Here is a 23049-nt window from a genome sequence, read left to right on the forward strand (position 1 = left end):
TTTTAAAAGTAAGATTGACTGCAGGTAATTTAAGAAATAAAAAATTTGAATGATACTTACTTGGTACGTTGTCGGTGAATGGATAGAAAAACGCAACAATAATATTTATAAGAACTGCACAGTTGAATAGAATGTTGCTCCACAGAGACATGTAACTGCTGACCCAGAACAACATAGGCTGTCCTCTGAGTTTCTTCTGCCACTTCATCTCATTAAACATGTCCTCCGTTCTCTCAAAAAAGTCTGAAACCTTTGACCCTTGATCGTCTCTCTCAGCCGTGTGGAGAACCCGAATTTTCGTATCGTGCGTAATGAGTTCGCAAATCTCCGGTATCGGAAATACGATCTGTTCCAAGGTTCTGTCATGTCTTACGATCTACAATAATTCGAGAATGAATGTCTCAATTCGGGCCTCGAGTAATATTTCATTAACAAGCTAAAAATAATTTACTTCAATTTGTGCTGTGTGAGTTGCGTAGTACTGCAACGCCTTGTTAGTCTTTGGATCCGCGGAACTTTGCTCTGATGGTTTGAGCAATGATGCGAGCTCCTTATTGTGCTGAGCCAGCTGATGGCAAAGAATATAGATGTTGTGCCCTACCTGTCGAACGTTAAAATAGATTAGCCTACATGTAGATAAACAAGCTAACCAAAGTTACCAGAAACATAATCGCGTTACCTCTTTGGGTGAAACTGCATCGTCCCCATCATTCGACGAGTCGTCGGCATCAGCGTCATCGTCAAGAGATTCCTGATGAAACGCTGTACAAGCCACATCTACCAGTTGTTTTGGGTTCATATTGTACAATATTCTCTCGGCGTTTTCGCTGTCACCTCTACTCTCCATGATGGCAAGTAGAAGCTTACTCGCGTTGTTCTTAAGTTCGAGCACAAGGTCCATGCGGGACTTGCCCAGTGGGTTAATATCATTCAATATCAGAGCCGTAATGATGTCCAAACCGTTCGACTCGTGCGTGGCGATGCAATTCTGGTTGTCATGACAGGGACCCTGACAATACTCGGTGAGTGTTTCTAGTGTCTGATTGATCAACGCAACGTTGTACTCATTGATATACAGCCCAAGAAGACCAAGACCACCAGTCGTCGATCCGCAGATACAATCGAGGAACATAAGCGTCTCCGAGACAAGATTGAAGTTGGTCTTGTTATTTTGATTCCGAAGGAAGTTCTGAAGTTCGCGGTTGTGGTTTTCACACAGCAGCTGAAGGAAACGCAGAATCGGCTGCATCACGAGAACTTTGGCGTTGAGCTGAGCCTCGTCACGCTCGGCACCTGAGCCCGCTCGGTGTCTCTCTTGCTTCTCCGCAAGCATATCCTCGAGAGCACTGTGCAGTGCCGGATTTCCGGCGATGTCTTCTACGGGAGCCAGATTGCGCACCGCAGCGTACGCTTGGGCTGTCGAGGCATTCTCGACGCTCAGCTCGTTGCGTAGATCCTCTGTTATCACAATGCCGTTTGGTTTGCCTGTTTTCCCAGGGGTGAGCCATTTATGTGCAGAACCAAGGATTTTGCAAGAACGTAAAGAAAAAATAAAACGGAAATAAGCAAATTATAACGTGTGTGTCAGTGTGCCGAACTTGAATAATTGGGGATGTTTGAAAAACTAGGCAAATTATAAAAAAAGTGGCAAGTAATTGTGATCAAAATTAATACTTAAACTTTATAATTAAAAATCAGCCTTTACCTGAAGCTCTTTTCTTCGAAACTTTTTCAAGCTCCTTAGCTTCGTGAGCTTTGTCTTCATGAGCTTTGGCTGCCATGTCCGAGGTATTGACAGTGACTGTTGCTTTAATCTCTTGCTGAGAATCTCTCATTTTATCGTAAAATACCTAAACAAAAATTATTAACGTTAAAACACATACGAATCAATGTGTGCAAGTAGTATTTGAACATACCTTAAAGAACGATTGACTTAGATCGCCACCCATGAGTTTCGTGATCATGCTTTTTTGAATAATGGGATTTCCGCCTTCCAGCAGAGCGATCCCTAATTCCACAGCTTCGACGAATATGCTTGGCGAATGCACACTCTTGATCACCAACTCCACGACGAGATCCGATGCTCCTTCCCGGTCGAGATGACTTTGAACTTCGTGCAACGTTCGACCAGCACGGCTGAGCATTTTTGCTTGAAAATTGATGATTGGATTAGACGCTCATATGTCTTACATTGAGAAATGAGAAAAGTAAATTTACCTCCTGGTCCATGCGTGACCGGCATTGTACAAGGTGCGCCGATATCCACATTCTCCGGTTTTTGAAGGAAGCTCTTGCCAAAGTATCGCGCCAGCAAATTGTTTCGCAACGATTCTCCCTATGAAAAGGAAAGTATCTCAGTTTTGTCTGCTAGAAAATTTATTACTATTCTGATGTACCAATCACACTGCTATGGCAAATTCGAACTTTCATTTATTTACAAGTGGACGGGTATCGATTTACGATTCTAGAAAAAAACTAGTTGGCTCAAAAATTCTAAACAAAATTAATATGACAGTTATATGCACAATTCGAGTAGCACTTTGCGGCAATCTGCATAGCGATTTTTAAGTTAATTACATTGAGCTTATTTCACAATATCAATTAGTTGGAAAAAATGGGTCTATTAATTTGTTACTACTTTCAAAATGCATATTGCTATTATGTACATGTGCGCGTACTAAAAAAATTGTATAGTTTTATCTTTTGGTCGTGTAATTATGTAAGCTATAGTACTTTATGTGATTATTCGGGGATATGTACTTTTTATATTATGTTATAAAATTTGTATGTTTCATATACAAAAAAAAAAGATGTTGCACAAAATCATATGAAAAAAGAGATAAATACACTGCTATACACACATGACAAGTTATAGGCTAAAATACTTCTTATTTTAGAAATTATAGCTTACGGTTAAAATAATCTTCACCGTGTATTGGTACATCATCAACTTACGTATCGATAAACAATTATTTGTAAGATTGCACACAGAAATGTTCACAAGGCATACATAAACATACCTACAAATGTAGCTAAAATTAGCCCTACATAACATGCAAACTTATTTTCTAACGTAATGTCTTAAAGAAAAAGTCTAAATAAATTTATGCAAACTGCTGAAAATGTTTTTGTGAGAAGTGGTTGTTCAAGGTGCGCCAAAATTATTCTTGACAAAAATTGTGTAAAAATACAAAATTACCGAATACTGTAAAGAAGTGATTACTCGTTAAATTTATAAAAACATCAATGTTAATTTTAGTCTTTGAAAAAATAAAAATCGACTCATCGCGAGAAATATCGAGTTATATTAAAAAAAATATTTGAAAAAATGTTTGCTAATTATTAAAATATATTTTAGCAAAATCAAGATTATAAAAGTAAATAAAGAATGCGTTATAAAAAAAAAACAAATGAATATGGCCACTGATTTTACACAGCTTTTCACACCAAAACATAATCAAACATGAGCATACATATATAGCGAAGGGCGTAGGCGACTTTTAGCAGCCCCAAAGCGAGTTCGCACATGCACGTCTGAAAGGAACTCTTGGAAAAATTCGCAGCTCTACCATGATAATGGCAAGGGAAAGAAGGAAACAAAAAAACAGATGCCGACATACAGCGAATTTCGCAAATCACAGAAGAATACACGACAAAGTGAGCTCGTATAATCGCTCGTCTTCGCGACTGCAGCAGTATACTCGTTGAGCGGTATACCAACAAAAATATCATTGAGCCAAAAAAATGTACGACAATAAAGAACAGTATAAAATGAGAAAAAACTGTACAGTCGAAATATATAATATGTATCGTGCCTCGCTTATGCGTATAGGTAATACATTGCGTACGTTCTTTTGTAATCGCAGTATTATATAGTAAAGATATTTTAAACATAATCAACTTTATCGACTGGAATTCTAGGCAGTTGTTGTTGTTGTTGTTGTTGTGTCAGTTGCGGCTGCTGCTGCTGTAACTTGTTGATTACCCGTTCCTGTTGCTGTAGCTCGTCGCCAGTAATAGACCCTTCAGCACTAGTTCCGCCACCACTACTACCACCACCACCACCACCGTCACCAACAACCGGTGAAAAGTAGCCGCTGTCGTTAGTCTCGGCTGTAATCTCTCGCGAAGGCTGTTCTTCGGACGCGATCGTCGAAGCCGGTTCTGGCTCTGGCTGGACCGCCGGTGTCGGAGGCGCATTTTGAGCAATATCGGAGCAGCACAGGCTGTCCTCGTTCTTCGCAGCATGAAAACACCTTTATCTACAAATCTAGCTCTACTGGTCTGCTACTCACCGCGGCCGCACTCTCTCTCGGATTTTTCGTTCGGTATTATAGTTGTGTGATATAATTTGATTGAACAAGAACAACGGGAACAATAACAGTGATAATCGAACGCCGGGATATAACAAGTTAATGCTGCTTGTCGATGCTTTAGCTTGACTTTTAAAGAACGTTATATGTTAATGTTTTTCAGCCATGTAAAAGAAGAAACTTTGGAACTCTCTATGTATATAAGATGCATTCTGATTTCGCCTAATAGTGGTGATATAAATGGTGCCGAGCATTCGGTCTTTTTGCGCTCTTTCGAAATTATTACAGATTCACTTCGCTCAGCGTGCAATCATCTCAAAATTAGATGCGTGAGTACATTTATGTGGACATTTTAGACAGGACGTGTTGCGAGATGATGGTACGACCGATGATACGATTATAAAAAGACCGAATACTCCCTTTAACTACGTACGTATATATGCAGTTTAATTTCCCTCTCCATGAATCATAAACCGCTGATCGAATCAACTCAGCTTACATGCATGCGCTGTAAGCTTGACTACTGACCTTTTCCCCGTACTCTGGATCTATCGCCATCATTTCGCGCAAGGTTCGTAGCACCTTCACGCACAGCTTCTCTTCCTTCTCCTCCAGTAGCTTCTCCGTGTGCTTTATTAATCTGAAAATTGTTTCAAGGGAATATTTTTGATTAAAAGAAAATATATATTTTTGGGTAAAATTTATGTTTGTTATACAAACTATACCTCCGTATGAAACCGCCATTCTCGCATCGCTTTCGCGCATCGGTTGCCACGGGAAAGAGCAGCTCCGGCCTGTACAGTATATCAACCAGCAAAGATAGCTCTGACTGCACCAATGGCTTAAGCTGTTCCTCGAGTAACGACACGATATCTTGCAACCCTTCGATGATGCTACGGTCGAGTCGCATCAACTGACTTTGGCTTCGCTCGATCTTGGGCTGCTTTGCCGCCTGTAACCACTTGCTCGTCTGTCTGCTGAGCATCGCGGCCTTGTTGAACATCGAGGCGACCTGACTCTCTAGATCGGTAGGGATGGCAATTCCTCTTCCTTTGGCTAAAGGTGAGCATAATTTTTAGTATACAATTAAATGTTCAACGAATAACAAAAAAGATATACTAACCAACATCTGAGAGTGTACGGATGCAGTTTTCAACGCTGAATCGCTGACCTGCGTTCAGCCAGACGCACTGGGACACTTTAAACGCCGCGTGAAGCAGTTGGACGAATATGGGCTGCCTTGTCTGTCGAGTGAAATAGTAGGAATGAAAAAACGTTGTTTCTTGTACTCGCAAACATATAATTTAAAAGACCCTGAATACAGATTTTTTAAGCTTTTGAAGAGAGTTAATTCATTTTCTACCGAGAACATAGAGAAAATGTATTATTTTTGATTGATGAGGATATTATTTTTATTTATAATCTTCATTAAAGTATTATACCCATTAAAAGCTACCATCATATATAATGTGCAAAACGATTCTTATTTTAACTTCTGTGTATATACAAATTCCATGAAATATCGACACATGACGAATTGCGTGTATTTATAATTTTCACAGACCTTGAGATTGGCAATTTGTGTATTTACATTTTCCATAAAATATTGAGACTTGACAACAAAAGCATAATAAAAATTGTAGCATAACTATATGATTGCAATGACTCCTGCAATATGCGCGCTACCGTTAAATCTGTAATAGTCATGCCATTCGTGCAGAATATATATTTATAACTGTAGTTATAGATTCGTGTAATAAAAGTGTAAGTATATGATAGTCTTCGATCGCGGTGCATACTTACATAGTCAGTGAAATTAGTATCACTGCTACGGTCGTAATCCTTCATGTTCCAATAGAGCCTGGCTTCGTGCAGGTGTTTCTATCGAAACCCAACACCACGTATGTGTACCATTTTACAGACCCAGCAATAGTAGTAGTAGTAGTAGTGGTAGTGGTAGTAGTGGTAGTAGTCGAGATATGAAAGTAAACGCCCGATGCGGTCATGCCAAAAACACACACAGAACATGCTACTAGTGGGCTTCGCATTAACCAAGCGATCGTCCATTCGGGGTTGTTAAGCTTTGTCGTTTCCTGTTTTATTTGTTAGCAGGGGTTTGAGGGTATTTGTTAGTGTTGTGATATAGAATGTTAGAGATGTAGAATGTCATTGGAAGTATAGTTTGTTAAATTTATAGTATCAATCGAAATCAATTAATGAAGTCTTTCAAGCGATGATTAAATTTTTACGGTATTATTTTCACGTAGTAACGAATTAACTAAAAAGCAGTAGTGTAGCAATTATACCAAAACCTACACATATGCACTGATAAAATAATTCCTGCATTGTGCTAGATGTTTGTGCTCGTGAATCAGGACAGTTTATCAATGCATATTACATTTTCTACATTAAATATAGAAAAACTACATTTGCGCACGAAATAGTCGTTTTCCTGTGACTAAATTATTTTGAGTTATGTTTTTACTATGCTAATATTCTAACTATTGTTAAGTATGCTTGGTTAATGCGACGCATTCTTTCTCATATTTTCCATGCAAAGCGAAGAACCATATGCCGCTGTACAAGTGTAATCTAATAAATTAAAAAGAAATTACTTCATGAGTACATCCAAAAATACCTATACGATCGACCAATCAACAATTATATTCAAGAGAATCAGAAGCGCTATTATAACTTTGTTTGCGACAACTTAAATAAGAACAATAGATTTAGTGCAAATAAATACAATTACGGATCGACATGTATAAAAACTAAATTTCTTTTTTGTATAAAACATTTGCTAGTGCGAATACATCATATATCTTAAATTTACTGCTGAACTGGCTCACATTAATCTATGCCACTATTTGCTAATCTAAGTCCACTCTTTTCCTTGATTTCCAGTATTAAATTACCTCGAGTATGATGTACTTCGATTGTGAAGCAAGGCAAAATGCAAATTAAATTTCATATGTCATTAGAATGAATCATGTTATTTTTAATTATTATTGATTGATTGATTATTGAACTTATTAAGTATGCAATGGACTTGATGTTATTCACGCGTAACAGTTGTATGAATGGCGTTAATTTAAATTGTCTTGTGAATAACAAATTATTCGACGATTATATTTTTGAATGAAAACTCTTAGTCGATCCCTAAATAGTTCTTTTGAAAACAATAAATAAATACCGAGAAATAAGTTTCTAATGCAATATCAGTATGTATAAAGCTTGTCTTGTACAGAAGAGGAATAATGAATACAGATCGAAGAATATGGAGAGTCAATGAAATCAGAGAAATAGCGTATTAACTGTAGAAGACAAGGCTGGTAGAAATTTTTCGTTCAAATCACCCAGAATTTGATAGCGTTGAAGTTGTTACCTGGACTGTTGTGCTCTGGTCGGAGAACGGACTGCTAAAGAATGTTGTGATAATACTCATGAGGCAGTTGGTAACGTAATTCTCAAGAGCAGTATCGGCATGTTCGCGGTCGTGGGTGGCCGTCGCTATGAGTCCCATGTCGACTATAAAAGATTTTTCAAAGAGAGACCACATGTGATTCGACGTGTAGATCTCTTTCATTTCGACTTCCGTATCGATGTAGCAATGGTTCAAAAAATTGATATACGCTTCCTTCACCTGCGAAATTTTCATTAATTTTCATGTAACCACTTATAGATGAACATAAATACGGTGAATTGGATAAAAAAGATGAGCTGACCTCTGGTATACAGTCTGGATGTGATACCATGGCAACAATGTCGTCCAGAGGTAAAAGACTATGGCACTTGATTTCAGTATTTACATTTTTGCCCATCGTGCAACACGCCAGCAATTTGACTAACTCAACGTGATATTTCAACGGACTACTTTCGTCCATTCGATGTCTCTCCGACCTCATCATCTCGACAAAGTGATTGAAAGACGCTCTGTCATTATAGAAAACCAGCACATCTTCACCCGCTTGGACCAACTGTTGACCAAAATATATACACCTCGTAAAAGTCAGTTTAAAAAATGCGAAAGCACTATAGAAACTTACCTCCTGCATAACCAATTCTTGACACTTCCTGATGAACTGATTTTCCGCCTTAACGATAGTCTGCAGGAACTTGAGATATTGTACGTGCTTGCCGTGTGTCTCAATGCAGTGCACGAAGTGCTGTATGACTTTCGGGTTGACTTCGTTGCAGAGTGTCGAGTTGTCCTGGAAGATGCTGCAGACGGTCTGGGCCTCTCTGATGCCCGGGTTGAGGAAGAGATCGAGTTGTTTGTGGAGCAGTACCTGGTTCTGCTGATTGCCTAGACAGAAGTTTTGCAAGAAATCGTGCGCTAATCGCATGAGCTCGATCATGCGAACATCTTCTTTAGCATCGAATGGCACCTGCAGAAGATCTAAGACGATTGTGTGTACGCCGACGTTGCGCAGAAGGCGCTGCTCGTGCTTGCGCGGCTTCACCTGGCCACCAGGCAATGTCTGAATGCAAAGCTTGTTCATGCGAATCAAGATTTGCTGAATTTTACGGTACTCTTCGGCCTGTTCGGCGTGCAGCGGTGGGCCCACGTCCAAGTCTATCGCCGAACCTTTCTTTTCCATCGACGACAGCTGAGGAGGCGTTTTTCTCGGAGTCGTACCTTCATCCTCATCCTCTTTGTTACTTTTACCCTTCTTCTTATTTGCATGTTCTTCTGTAGCTTTTGACTTGTACACCCATAACTCGGACTTTTCAACCGATTGACGCAACACGTCTAAATCAGCCTTTATTTGTTTATACGACTCGACGTCACTGTCCGATACTAAAAGTTGAACCTGTAATACGCAAAAGAAGCGTGTAAGTTAGCTACTTAAATTTTTCATTACACTATTTTCAGTCTTCTAAATACCTGTTTGAAGGCTTGCAAAACTTCCTGTCTCTGACTAAAATGTCTGAACAGAAGATGAAGTGCACCAGAAACTAAAGGTGGATAATCATGCATAGCCAAGTGAAGCAAAACTCGTAAAAACGTTCGTCCACCGGTTCCGTCCAAATCCAATGCCGCGCACTCTTCACTAGAATTCAAACACATGCAACGTAAATTATCATACGACCCAAAACAATAAGTGAACTTTCGTCTTTATCAACCACCGCCTGGACCACAATGGGTAGAGCGGGCAGCGCTCTTACCTGCTGCCAAAAATACCCTCGGCTTGTGTACCGATGGACTCCAGATCGATAGCTTTCTGGCTCACATCTCCGGACGCTCTCTCGGTCTCGTCAAACTCTTTCTTGAAAATGCACAGTAAACAGGATATCCGGTAGTCTAGCCGGACGTCCAGTATGAACTGCAGAATCTCGATGATCTTGAGTTTTGTGTCCATGACCAGAGGATATTCTTTTTTAGCGGAAGCAGCAGTTTTGGGCAGAGGTGACGAAGTTCCTGCTATCACCTGACCGGCTGGTCCTAGAGTTAGATTCGTCATCACAGCGCCCATGTCACCGATGCAGCGAAGCACTCCACCTTCGGCTATCGAACAGATGCAATCTTAGTACAGAGGCTGATAACGATCGGCATTATAGATGGTCTAATTTCGAATGTGCATCTAAAACTTCTATCGAATAATGATATTTGACCCACTTTCGAGTGTACTACGTGCAAAAATTAAATAAATTGTTCTAGAAAACATAACTGAAACAAAGTAATATGCTTGAAATTTATCATTATATTTACAGACATGTTTGAGGTGACCAAAACTTTGAAAGTTTCAGTTAAAGCGCTCTTTCTGTATCGTAATGTTATATAATTTTAGAAAATTATTATTTAGCAGAAGTATTGAAAACGCGCTTTAACTAAGAGTGTTGCATACATAATAATAAATAGTTTCACTGTACAAAAAGAAAAAAAAACAAGATTTCATCTATTTACAAAATTACCTGAATCCTCCGATTCCACAGATTCGGCTGAATGAAATGGTTTAAAACAGTTAAACGACAAGAATGGATTAAAATCTACTTTGGACGTATATACAATGGCATAAATTGAAATATTTTGGACTTTGGACTTGGAATTAATAAGACGATTAGATGTAATGATTTTGTTTTGAAGTTAAAATTGACATTTTGGGACATTTAAAGATATACAATAATTTATGTACATTCCATGTATTTTCAATTGTAAAAATATTGCTTGCGAAAAATCGATAAATTATTACTTACAATCAATGTCACCGGTTGGAACTTTTCTTTCAGACGCTTCGTTCTCAGAGACGCAGTCCAATATATTAAGTAACGTTTTCGTCAGCCTTAAAAGATCGCTAAAACTATAAAATCCAAAGTAAATCAAGTCTCGAGCCAATTTGACGACCTAAAAAGATTCATGAAGACATTAAAGCTTGTAAACCGAGTTCAACCAGACAAGTTAGTATAAACATTTTAACGGTGTGTGTATACCTCAAACGTGAGTTTGTTTTGCTCCTGATCGGCGAAAGACCACATTTTTGCCACTACGTTGCACAAATAATCTTCGACGAACATTATTGTAGAGCTAAACCTCGCTCTAACAGCCTCTTTGCTTTGATCTGGCATCTTATTAGTATCGTAACTGTAAGGTTGCAAGAATAACAATGAAACCATAAATCACGGAAAACTTGAGCATAGCAATATTATTATAGACTTACTCGTTAATACTCATTTTCGATGGTATTTCCGACCAGAGCCGAGCATATTTAACTGGTACAACTTGTTCCTGTGGATCTCGATCAACGTGAAGATGCAGCATTAATCTACAGAACGAAGCTCGCAACTCGTAAGGTACAGTCTCATCCTCCATGCATCTGAAAAGTAACGAGAATTTTAATTTTTATCTTGCTAAACAATCCATTAACTGATGACCAAGTTTCTACTGAATGGTGAAATTACTTTAAAATCAAGTCGATGTCCAAATGCGGCGAAAGGTTATTAAGTGCTAGATACTGTCTATTAAGACACATATTACTAAACAAATTCAACTGGTGCCTGTAATAATCTAATATCGCTGCATCTTCGACGTTGCCCATTTTCGCTCCCCTCGATAACTCGTTCAAAGACATCGATCGCTGGAAAATAAAAAAATGTATTTCCTGCTTTAAAAAATAGACCGTACGTTATGTGAGTCGACTATCAACTAACATTTCCATCATTCCATATAAGAAACACTTCGAATTCCTCTATGATAGTAATGTGTGGCTCTTCGTCGTTCTCCTGCACATCATCACTCATAACCACGGCTTCCAGTTCTACTTGAGTCTTGACCATGCTAAAAGAAAATTGCATTGTTGCGTAAGTAACGACAATTTTCTATATCGTTGAACGGAATAAATCGAATCTTGACAAACCTAGTCTCTATTAATATATCTTTGTTCTTCTCGCTAAGGACACTTTTGCAAATCAATTCCTGAGTAACGGCTATTGCTTTCTTATTCGATATGCAGAGATCTGATAGATAGTCTAAGAATCTCGACTCCCAGTTGTGCATGTTTTTTCGAACCAAACCAACGAATGTCTCGATTTCCGCAGCAGTAATGTGCTTTTCCAGTAATTTCCTGTTATTATGGAGAAGCGCAGTAATAGTGTCTTCGGCCAATATATCGTAACCTATTTGTTTTTGCATAAAAGCAAAGTGTTTGGCAATGTATTCCTAAGAAAAATGCAATTCGTGTTAGATCAAAGTGCGTGTATTTTCGAGTGCTTATACCTCTAGAATTCAAATATTCACCTGATTCTTTCTATAGTCTTGTTGCGATAATCTAAGAATACGATAACACAGTCGAAACATATATTTGTACGGCGCATGTCTTGGATCATTCAGTTCTTCGATTCTCAAAAACGGTCCCTCTCCTTCGGCTGACTCTAAGAACGGAGCCTGTAAAATATTTGTACGTTATTTCTAACTCCTGGAATCTTTGAATAAATGCACCAATTTATTTACAGAAGTACAACACGATGTAAATTATCGTTTTAAAATGTCATCACAATCTGTATAATATATTATAAGTCATCACACTAGACGCTGTAATCGTCATAAATCTGTGAATACTGTAATTAATACAGTTCGAAGTGTACGTTTTTCCGACATAAAGTGATTAATACACAAACAAAAATAAAGTTATCGCGACATAATTATACATATTCCCAAATTGCTATTTTAAACATCGCATTTGAATTAGCGTAAAAGAGGGTTAGTCAAAAAAGGAACGTTCCCACAACTCGTTAAAATTTTGAAAATTACTCTGTCGTCTAGTTTTACCTTCTCTAGATACTTAGAACTGTCAACCTAGAAAAAAATTTCACAAAATACGTTTTTTAACAAAATTTAGATTTAAAAAATCAGCTATGGAAATCATTACAATCCCTGGATCACAAAAGTACAAATCTTATCAAATTGACCACAAATCAACTCGCCTGTAGTATCTTGAACAGTTGTCCGAGTATGTACTGCTCTCGAAGTAACTTCTGTCGGTCTCTCACGGGATTGGTGACGATGAGCTCGAGCGCCTCGGACTTATTCTGCTCGTTTTCAAGACCAGCTATGAAGTAAACTATGTCCTGCAGGAGACTGGTGACGGCGCGCCTCTCGTTGTGCGATATCGTGCCCTTCTCGAGCTTACTGCTGATCGATTCCAGAACTTTGCAGGCGTCGTTCGCGAAATCCAAGTCACGTACCTCGACCGGCGAAACCGAGCGTAGGGCGAACGCTTCCTTATCCTCTTTACTGATCGCGCATCCGACCTTAAATAATAAATGAACGGTAAAAAATGATCTTTGAAGATTCTGCTTCCATCCAATTTCGTTTCTCTAGTGATGAGCAGCAATGTTTACCTTTGACATGACAGGCTTCTCGTCGTCTTTATCGATAGGCACGCTGGTCGAGTGAACCCACGTGTTTGTGCAAATGTGATGCAGCCTTACGAAGGAAGATTGCGGTACTAAGCTGTCGCCGCGAGTTAACGTCGTCGGGTCGAGTTCGAACAGCGAGCTAATTTCGTTGCTGTGCGGAACCGAGACCAGCCGGTAGACGGCACCCGGTGGTTCCCGTTTGCCGCCCTTTATGGTCTCGACCGGCTCGTCCGTATCGATCTCGGCTGCTAAGTACTGGCCCGTCGCTAAATGCTTAAACCTAAAGAGAGAATTCCAGTGACCTGCTCCTCCGCGACATGGGTCGTGCTGCACTACCTGTAATCATACATTTTATCGTATGAACGAAATATCGACTCGATTCTCTGCAGTTTAATGACTATAAAGCTTGGATTCGCTTGAACCGTTAATTGAATTCCACTGTTTACGTTCGCGGGTACTTAGTCAGACAAACGACGAGTATTGACAAATTCAGTGTTAGAAATGAGCAATTGGAGCTCGAATCGGAGCGCGAAAGCGAAAGCAGCTCGATCGATGGATTACCGGGTGTGATTGGCGCGACGTTAAATGGACGTCCATAAAAGCACAATAACGTTTTGATGCCTAAAATTTTTTTTAAAAAAGTATACAATTATCGACCACAAGTCAGCAATCACCACTATCAATCACCTACACTTGAAAGATATAAACGCAAAATAAATCATCAAGTAGTAATCTCCTTGACTAGTCAGACAAGCGCATAAGAGATTGTTTGCAGATTAGATCTCTCGAAGACGGCGTTATTAACGTATCACCGCACACTCATAACTCTCCGCGAGCACAATGCGATAAAAGCGTATAAAATTACCTCAACTTCCCACAGTGCTTTGCTGCTCGTTGCGGCGGTCGCGCTCGTCCTGCCCGTCGTTCTCAGAAAAACGTGCTGCTTCTTCTTGTACTCGTCCATTGTCAAGAACTTCTCCTGCTCGGCGTGAAATAATCTAGAGATCCAAGAACAGAATTAGCCTCTTACAAAACGCTCGATTCTCTACAATCGAAAACCAACCTGACGACATCCCCGCCCTTGAGTATCTCCTCCTGGTTCTCCCTGTGCTCCATGAACAGAGTAACCTTCCAGGAAGTAGCCGCACTGGCGACGTTGACCTCCTTGCATCCAGGATTATCGTTGAGCTCGTAATTGGCGGCCACGTGCAGTCCCTGTCTCCCAGCGTTAACCGGCTCGAGGATCACCTTGTCCCCGACGACGACACTGTCACCGTCGCTTCTCAGCTTGTAGAACGGCATTATGTACAGCCAGCTTCCCTCGTTTCCGTTCGCGTCCAGGTACACCCTCATCGCGTTCTTCTCCAGCAGAGCCGGCAGCCGCTTGTTCACCGTGAGGAACTTGTTCGACTTGAGATGCAGCAGCTGTGAAAAAGAATAGTAATGATCGTTGGACTTAACTCTGAGCTTTTAAGTACTGGGAAACATCGTGTTCTATACAGTTTATAGTTAATCGCTCGGGAGGAAGAACGCGCGGCGGCCGAGAGTTGAGAAAGTGCCAACGGGGCCGAGTGCATAAGTGGCTGTTTGGAGAGAACAAAGGCCAGGGCTGCCATGTGCACTTGGCCTAAGTGTTTGCAAATACGGCTCTTGTATGTGAAAATGGAAAGCCGTACGCGGCGTACATTATTTTTTGCGAGATTGATGTACATAACGACAGAATGAAAAAATGAGACGCCTGCGTGTGTATAAAAACATCGTGACCCACATTCGATCTAATTTATATTAACGCACGCGTGTCTGGCGCCTCTATTTTTACAATTGTACAGCCGACAGAGAGTCCGTTCGAAAAATACATGCATGATTCATCTCGTCATAGCGATACACTCTATCGCGTCGAATATACTCTTCTGTTTTATTTACGACGTTACCTCATTACAAATTAGCATCGACTTTTTTGGCTTCGCTCTCGAATTTCACCGATGCACCGAAATAAGTAATAAAGAACAAACGGTGAGCCGTGGGAAGGCACTTGTGGCTTAGGTGCAGCGACTGCATATTTAACCTCACTGCAGTATAGGGCGTAGAGCTGGAGTTTAGAAGAAACTTAACGCGCTTGCGAGCTGGCAGCTGCAGGTATGGTAAGCCAATGAATTAATACGTCACGAGGCGTAACATCGAGAGCGAGAATTTCTGCGCCGCGAAGAAATTAGCATGAAGGAATTCGATTTTGTGTCTTGTCGCCTCGAACCGCGAAGAGATAGAGAGAAAGAAGACTTCGCGTCTTTCTTCAATACATAGGTATGACATACACATGTTTAGCGCAGTGTGTATCGCGGGCTATTCGAACAGTCCGTAGAACGCGGGCGAGAGAGTCGGCTCTATTCATTGAATCCTGGATCGTTAGCGCCTCGAGCTCTCTCGCTCTTCGTAATTACGCCAGCTGTAGGGCAGTTTTCGAGTTCGGCTGCTGCTGCAGTACTAATTGAAAAGCAAGTTGGGGTTATTTAGTTTGATAAGTTCTGTTTCGCTGTGCTTGCGCGTGTCTCGATATTTGTTGATAAGAAAAGCTGTAAAAATTGAAATCCGCGAATGCCATTAATCTCTCATTTCAGTAAAAGTATCGTAAAAGCAGCTCCGTCAGAGACTATCTATCTATCCGTTCCCGTCATCGCTCCCTCGCTGTCAATCCCCAAGTCGCGCAGGAAGTGTCTCATCGTGGGCGGTAATCAAGGCGAGATCGCGCGGCTCAATTATTCGACTTCGCCTCTCTCGAACGAGACCGACTCCGAGGAGGCACCTATACATACACATTATACGAAAGCTCCTCGTGGAAGAATTCTCGCCTCTAACGAGTCTTCGAGATTACGACGCCGATAATACCTACAGCGATGCTCGTTTCACCGGATAAAACGAATCGAACGCGTTGAATTGCACTCACCTGCACGACGTTCCCGTAAGACACGACGGTTCCCAGCAGCTTCTTGTTCTCCGTGTCGTTCTGCTTCTTCTCGATCTCGGCGGCATGCTGATAACGGAAAAGAGAGATATAATAAATAAAATGGAGCCGATAATCGATAATGATATACATGTATTCATAGATAAATGTAAAAGACTGCACTCACGTGTAGCCTCTTGAGCAGTACAGCGTCTGTGGTGGAGGTGGCGCTTTGCTTCGCGGCCTTCCAGAACTGCTTCTGGGCCGAGTACCGGTTCATAGGACATATTTTGAACAGGCAATCTGCGACAGAGGGCAAAAAGAGAACGAAATGTATACGTGCTGCGGAGTCGGGCAAGTTAGGCAGACAGCCAGAGGCATGCTGCGGTTATCGGGGAATGAGAGAGAGAGGCTGCGATGGTTGATTTTTTAGCTTCCGGGATAGCGATATCTGAGGTTTTGGTATTTAAGGAGCGCGTGTTTAGTTTTTTGTTTGTTTTTTTTTTTAATCAGAATTTGTAAACTAGTGTGCATACCTCGGAACTTCTTTGGAGGGTTGCTCAAGTCGCCAGCCTCCGGACACACGACGCAGCGATCATCGACCAATCTGAAAACAAAAAGGAATAATAATATAATCGATATTCAATCAAACCAGAAAAAATCTCCCATACGCGTGAAGAATATACAAAATGAAATCCCACAATCCGTCGACGATCAGCAGCGTCTGCCGACAATATATCCACCCCCGCAGCTCTTCAATTCCAATCCGAGCCAAAATCTCTCCGCCAACTCCCTCAGGTATATATTTCCCTCCTCTCCCATCTATATCAATGAAGAGCCCATCGTCGTTCTAGTAGACCTACATATACGTTCATAGAGAGGGACGAGTCAAGTAAATTGCATCCCCGCGGGTTTCTCTCGCGAATATACCTCCGCTCGTTTTCACGCAGACACAGCTGTTCGGCTCGATCAATAATTAGGCAGAGGCGCGCCTGTGTCTCTCACTGCATTTTCGGGGTGGTGTGGCTACTGCTGCTGCGGCGATCTTGGCGCACTTCCGAGTCTCTGTCTGTGTGACGCTTTGCTGGATAAAGGCCGACCACGTGTGTGTGGCGAGGTGCCTGTTTAATGGGATTAACGTTTGTTTGGCGAGGAAGTTGAGAAAGGAGGGGAGAGTTATTGGGTCACTAGGTTTTCGAGAGATTTATAGATGGCTGATCGTTGTGTACTGTCTTTTTGAAAATTTTTTAAAAGAATCATAAGTCTAAACGCTTTTGTCCCTTGGAAATAAGGTGGTAAGGTAATGAGCTTTAGTTTTATTACATAAGCAGATTGCGCAAGAGAGTGAGAGAGAGAGAGAGAGAGAGCGATTAGTGCACGTATACACGTGCATAAATTCTAGGCCATAGCATCTAATTTTTTTCTTATAGCCGGAACCTTTTTTACGAGAGGCTATTTTAAGAATCGCTCAATTCAGTCTGTACATTGACCGCATAGCGATTCTACAGTGCATACCGTATTTCTATATATATATATTTCATATACACTATGCGAGTTTAACGACCTTAACTATAATCTTGCAACGATCTCGATCAAAACCAAATATCGACTTTCAATTTGACAAAAAATATACTGAAAAAGAGGTATCGCTATAAAACATTGTTTAATAAATGCGGCAGGAATAAATGCTGGCACGTTTCCACGCACTTCAAAATACTTCGTCTTCGAGGAAGCAATAAAGAGCAGTTTGCATCAGCGAGTTCAAAGTGAACTCGAAAATTCTCATCATGCTCGAACTTGTTAGCAGCATACTAATGCGCATACCGTAACTCGATTCCTGCGATGTAAAAGTCATACTGCGCACACCTAAAAGCCCGAGAACACTCTTTCCTAATCTAGATTTATAAACAATTGATTAAACAGCTCTTTGCCCCACCATGTCACTTTAAAATTCGCTCAGCGTCACTTTAGAATTCAACGAAGCGGTTCCGGAATAAATTGTTCCAAAGAGCTATAAATTCATTGTGCGCGTACCGCACAAGAGAAACTGCAACTTTCTCAACCCTTCCGCGGTCAAAGCCACCGCAAGCTCAATTTCGAGAAAAATAAGCTTTCGTATAATCACCGCAGAGCGATTACACACCCCCGTCGTTATATCACTCCATCCACGTATTTAATATCCCAAAAAGCTACCGTCTCGACAACTCCCCCGTCGCGCCGAAGAAAAGAAAACTAAAGTCAACGGCCCGATACCTAGACCGCAGAGGAAAGCTCCATTACATACTGACAGACTACGTACACGTACACACCTGCAGACGAACTACGGGTCGATACAGCGCGCGTCGTCGCATATAGTTTTGCGATGCGACTCTTCCGAGAGTATATCCCCACCTGATGCTCCCCTAAAGCTCTCTTTCCTTCTGTCGAGCTTTTCTTCTTGTATATTATTCAAACGAACGATGTGCAGCCGCGAATTCAATTCGGGGTTCAAGGTTTTGTTTGTTCTGGGCCAAGTAAGCTTTCCGTGCTTTCTCGTAAAAGACTTCTGTGGAAAAGCGCGAGTTAGCTTGCGCGCCGAGATCAGCCGCTGATGACGCGCGGTGCGTATAGAGCGAAAATTTTTGCGCATTTTTAACGATTCATATAAAGCCGGGCATATTGAATGGAGGATATTTTCGGAAGAGCCGTTGGATTTATTTCGAGAGAGAGAGAGAGAGAGAGAGGGCCGCAAGCTCGGTGTTTTGAAAACATTTTTTTCCCGGGGATTCAACGACCGTTGAACGACGCTTTCGCGAGCTGAGTATGCATGCAGCTGAATATAAAATACAATTGTTTCGACGGGCGCACGTGTGCGTCGGAGCTTGCAGCTTTTGTCAAGCTCAACTTTTAAAAAGCTTCTTTCGGCGCGCGCTGTTTTTAGGTTACGTGTGTACAGCGATGTCGGAGAGGGAAAGCTCGAAACCTTAAAATTTTAAAACCTGCCGGAGGGAAAACGCGTTTAAGGTCGTTTATATTTTCTTGTACGTACGTATAGTATTGTTAGACGGATTTCAAAAAATCATGCGTTCGAGATAAGAGCGTTTCAAGGTGTGCATATATTCGTGAAGAAATAGTATCTAATTGCGCTTGTAACGAAAACCTCGAAATGCGTGCCGCTTGATTGGAAAAGCTTCACGCGAGAGGTTTCGCCGAATCAATTTGTACACAACGATCAGCCGTTGGCTAATCGATGTTTACGAATTTCCAGTCTCTCGTGACAAATGCTCTACATATTTTCGTAAATCTCTAACCATCCATCACACACATAAGTATTCTTTTATACATTTCCAAGCGCGGAATTTCAAACAGCTTTTCGTCGTAAAGCCGCGTCAGGCATCCGTGAAAAACGGCAACTCGGTTCTGCTTGGAGAAACACCTGCAACGTCCTAAATCACTATAGAGCCATAGATACGTTTGCTTGTACATAGCCCTGTAAGCCGCAAAGCAACCACACTGCATTAGACCGAAGGTGTTGCTCTCCGGCGCGTCTCTTCGCTTTATATAATAAATATAGCTACTTAGCGTACAGCTAGTCGCGTGTGTGTGTGTGGCGCAAGTTCAGGAACGATAAATAAAGGCGGCGCGTCGTCCCAGAGCCGTGAAAAAGCCGATACTTATGCGCGCCGTTATATTTCTGCTGCCTCTCTCGCGAGAGAGAGAGAGAGAGAGAGAGCTTTGTGTCTCTATATATATATATACATGTGCGAATAAGCGGGTATAATGATTATGTGTGACTTTGCGAACGCAGAGAAATAGTACTATTTTATTCTCGCTCAAAAGACGCGTAAGAAAGTAAATAAGCTCTGTGAATTCTATAAAACAATCGAAAGCCGTTTGTCTCTATTTCTCTCTCTCTCTCTCTCTCTCTCTCTCACAAGCTTGCGCATAAAGTAGATCAAAAGAAGAGCTGTCCGAAGAGAATCAAAAACCCTCCGCACGTCCCGACTTCGCTCAGAGAACGAAAATTGAATTTTCAAGCGCCGCAGAAGAAGGGCCAGCTCTCTAGCACCTGGCATTTCCAGATATGTGCGCCTCTCTCGCCGGAAGTAGGGCGGAAGGAAGTCGGCAATTCGAGCGAGTAGCGCGCCGCACCACCGTTGAGATTGACCGGCGTGCGTGCGACGACTCGGCTTTTATTGGCCGCAAACCGACGACGTCTATAGCTATATGCAGCAGCAGCGCTAGCTTTGACCTATCTTTAGATTTATCAATTTTCGCCCCGTCGTATCGAGGCTGCTCGATTATTTTTTTCTTCGCTATTTTTTCTCTGTAAAATTGATCGCCGCTTATAAGGGGCTGATGTTTCGAAATATTATTGTTGTAGAAGAAGCTGAGAATTCCTTCCATGCGACTGTGCGCTATTGCATACAGCGACGTAGTGTCGCCGAGTATTGGTCAATGAAAATTTACGTCGGTTCATTGAAACGTGACATGAGCGAAAACAAACAATCGCTTTTATATATCTCGGCCGGATTCTTTCACAACGTCTAAAATTGACGACTATAAGCTAGTCGCCGCTGGGGCGAATAACTAGAGCAAACTAAAAGACTCAAGAGACCGATGAAAGTGAGTAAAGACTATCGTTGATGTACTGTAGGCGATATGCAGGTCGATCTGAAATATTCACAATTATTATACTCGCTTTTAATTTCTTCATTGTTTTACACGCGATATATTTTTAATTTACAAGCTCCGTCTAATTATTCTATCGCGTCGAGAATTCGCAAGTGTATAGATTCTATTTTGAGGTGGTATACGTAGACGACTAGGAAGCGGATGTGTGTGGAGATTTCTAGTCGGAGAATTTGGATGTAGTCGAAAATAATGACAGCCGACGAGTGGCGCGAATTCGCGAGTGTAAACTGGCTTTTAATAACCGTTGAAGAAACTAAAATAACATCAATATTCATTATACTTTGTCGCGCTAAGCACAGTCGACGCGTGGGTCTCTTTATGTAGGTCAAGTGTGCAATTAATAAGGATGTGTATGAATATGATTTCGCAATCTCAGAGCGTATTTGCTCGAATAAATCGAAATTAATCAGAAATGTGTGTTTTTGCTAATAAAGCTTCGTCATTCAAATTATACGCATAAAAAATCTCTTCACACCTTCGCACAGTAACGAACAATTCTTCAGAAAAGCTCTCGCTACACAACCAAATTGACAGCAATTAGACACTCGACTCTCAGCAAGTGGCAATTAGGCGGACGTCCGCGCTGTGCAGAGATAAAATCGCGGGAACGTCGACGTCGAGATTCAATTGCCACCGTTACTCGCGCTCGCGAACGTCAGGTGTACACACGTGGACAGTTTTGATCGGCGTTCGTGTGTCTCGTGCTTCTTTTGTGGAATATAGCGTGTGATATGTCTGTCTGGCACCTCGTATCAAGATCGACGATTTCACGCGTTGGTGCTTTGTTTAATGAGGGGAAATAAGGAAAATGGACGCATAGAGGCTCGCTCTTCGCGTGAGCTTAGGCGATTAGCGCGGAAGTGTTGGTTTTTATTGCTGCATTATAGTCTGTAATGGGAGGGATAAGTGAGTGATTTGGAATGATTGGGGTGTTGAGTGGTCTTTTTATTTATTACTTTTGTATACAATATGCTGACGGTTGTAAGTGAAATAATAAAATTTTTTCTTCAAAAGCTCTAAATTTAATTATAACAGCTAGTGTATAGTGTTGTACATAACTGCGCCACAGCGCAACAGCTGCTTCATCACAACTTTCATTTCTATCCCAAAAATCCAACTCTACAAATACATTCTATAGACAAAACCTCATCGACCCATGAGCCTGTGCAAAAAAAACTCGACAAAAAGTTTCTATCAGAGCAGCATCGCACATATTGCGTCCCAAGCAGTGTGTGTATGTGTGTGTGTGTGTGTGTGTGTGTACACTCCAGAGTCGAGTCGCGCGACGACGTGTCCCTGCAGCTCGTTAAGCTCTCTTCCACGTCAATCATGGAGCTCTTCGATTTTGCGCCTCGTCTCTCTCTTTCTATCTTCTGTCTTTGCGCAATCGATGTCAAACGCGCGGATTTTCCTGCCGCGAATGAGAGAAAAATTTGCTCCTTTCGATTGACGAATGGGTATATTGGAAATTTAATTTTTTACGATTCGATCATCATGGACACACGCAGGGGGAGATGCCATTGGCATATTCAACGAGCAAACTCTCGGATTATTATAGATAAAGCTCTACCGACGCGGTAGTCCTATTGATTATATTATTTATAAATTCAAAGCACGACTCATAGAAAAAAAAAACACCATATACCCGACTTTCCTCTGTCCTCTTTTATCTCTCCGCGCGCATTGGTTCGATAACGAGAAGTCAGCGCAGGAACGTAATCTAATCAAGCCCTTGAACTTTGAACGAAGCAATGAGAGAAAGAGAGAGAAAGCGTCTTCCTCGAAATAACACGAAAATAAAGTAAACGCAGCGCGTCGAGATAGCGAAGTAAATAAAAGGGCGGCTAAATGCGCGGGAGCATATAGGACGCACAGAGAGCGAGAGCTACCGCTCGAAATAGATTTAGTTCGAAAAAAAGCGAGTCTGTCGACGGGAGAATTCTTTAAAGCTTTTAAGAGATAAAAGAGAGTATAGGACTGCGATGTGAAAAGAGGACAGTGGATGAAAGACCGACTCATTAAAGGAAAATTTGTGTGAATAGGCATGACGTTTGTTTTCGGTATGCTTTCGACCGCGATTGTGCAAAAAGATGTATATTTGACGATTCGACTACTGTCAAAGTTCGCATTAATACACTGATGCAAAAATATCGCACATATCTAGTCCCATTCCCCGAAATCGTCATCCGCTCGAATAACCCGGCTAATCCCGTGCACGTATCCCTGAACCTTCAATCGTCCGTTCGAATATCTGGATAACACGTGCGA

General features: G+C 41.4%; 1 protein-coding gene across 10 annotated transcripts in view; it reads right to left on the minus strand.

Moving 5' to 3' along the window:
• The window catches only part of LOC100123596 (inositol 1,4,5-trisphosphate receptor), a 34075-nt gene that overhangs the window by 3429 nt on the left and 7597 nt on the right, over window positions 1-23049 (minus strand). Inside the window, exons 3-34 of one of the 10 annotated variants that reach the window (XM_031926931.2) lie at window positions 16644-16714; window positions 16295-16410; window positions 16111-16197; window positions 14233-14594; window positions 14035-14167; window positions 13152-13505; window positions 12735-13061; window positions 12049-12195; window positions 11669-11970; window positions 11463-11589; window positions 11214-11389; window positions 10973-11128; window positions 10746-10896; window positions 10512-10659; window positions 10230-10256; window positions 9483-9822; window positions 9202-9367; window positions 8360-9127; window positions 8039-8290; window positions 7699-7956; window positions 7229-7243; window positions 6117-6194; window positions 5437-5557; window positions 5039-5369; window positions 4842-4953; window positions 3902-4237; window positions 2218-2335; window positions 1917-2149; window positions 1706-1850; window positions 680-1458; window positions 452-601; window positions 61-376 (exon numbers count right to left, since the gene is read on the minus strand). In XM_031926931.2, coding sequence (XP_031782791.1) covers window positions 61-376; window positions 452-601; window positions 680-1458; window positions 1706-1850; window positions 1917-2149; window positions 2218-2335; window positions 3902-4237; window positions 4842-4953; window positions 5039-5369; window positions 5437-5557; window positions 6117-6194; window positions 7229-7243; window positions 7699-7956; window positions 8039-8290; window positions 8360-9127; window positions 9202-9367; window positions 9483-9822; window positions 10230-10256; window positions 10512-10659; window positions 10746-10896; window positions 10973-11128; window positions 11214-11389; window positions 11463-11589; window positions 11669-11970; window positions 12049-12195; window positions 12735-13061; window positions 13152-13505; window positions 14035-14167; window positions 14233-14594; window positions 16111-16197; window positions 16295-16410; window positions 16644-16714 — 7202 coding nt within the window. Of the gene's footprint in view, window positions 1-60; window positions 377-451; window positions 602-679; window positions 1486-1705; window positions 1851-1916; window positions 2150-2217; window positions 2336-3901; window positions 4238-4841; window positions 4954-5038; window positions 5370-5436; window positions 5558-6116; window positions 6195-7228; window positions 7244-7698; window positions 7957-8038; window positions 8291-8359; window positions 9128-9201; window positions 9368-9482; window positions 9823-10229; window positions 10257-10511; window positions 10660-10745; window positions 10897-10972; window positions 11129-11213; window positions 11390-11462; window positions 11590-11668; window positions 11971-12048; window positions 12196-12734; window positions 13062-13151; window positions 13506-14034; window positions 14168-14232; window positions 14595-16110; window positions 16198-16294; window positions 16411-16643; window positions 16715-23049 lie in introns of all 10 variants that reach the window. The other 9 variants (XM_031926929.2, XM_031926930.2, XM_016983585.3 and 6 more) reach the window with 9 other exon arrangements.

Source organism: Nasonia vitripennis, chromosome 3 (genome assembly GCF_009193385.2).
Source record: "Nasonia vitripennis strain AsymCx chromosome 3, Nvit_psr_1.1, whole genome shotgun sequence".
NCBI lineage: Eukaryota > Metazoa > Arthropoda > Insecta > Hymenoptera > Pteromalidae > Nasonia > Nasonia vitripennis.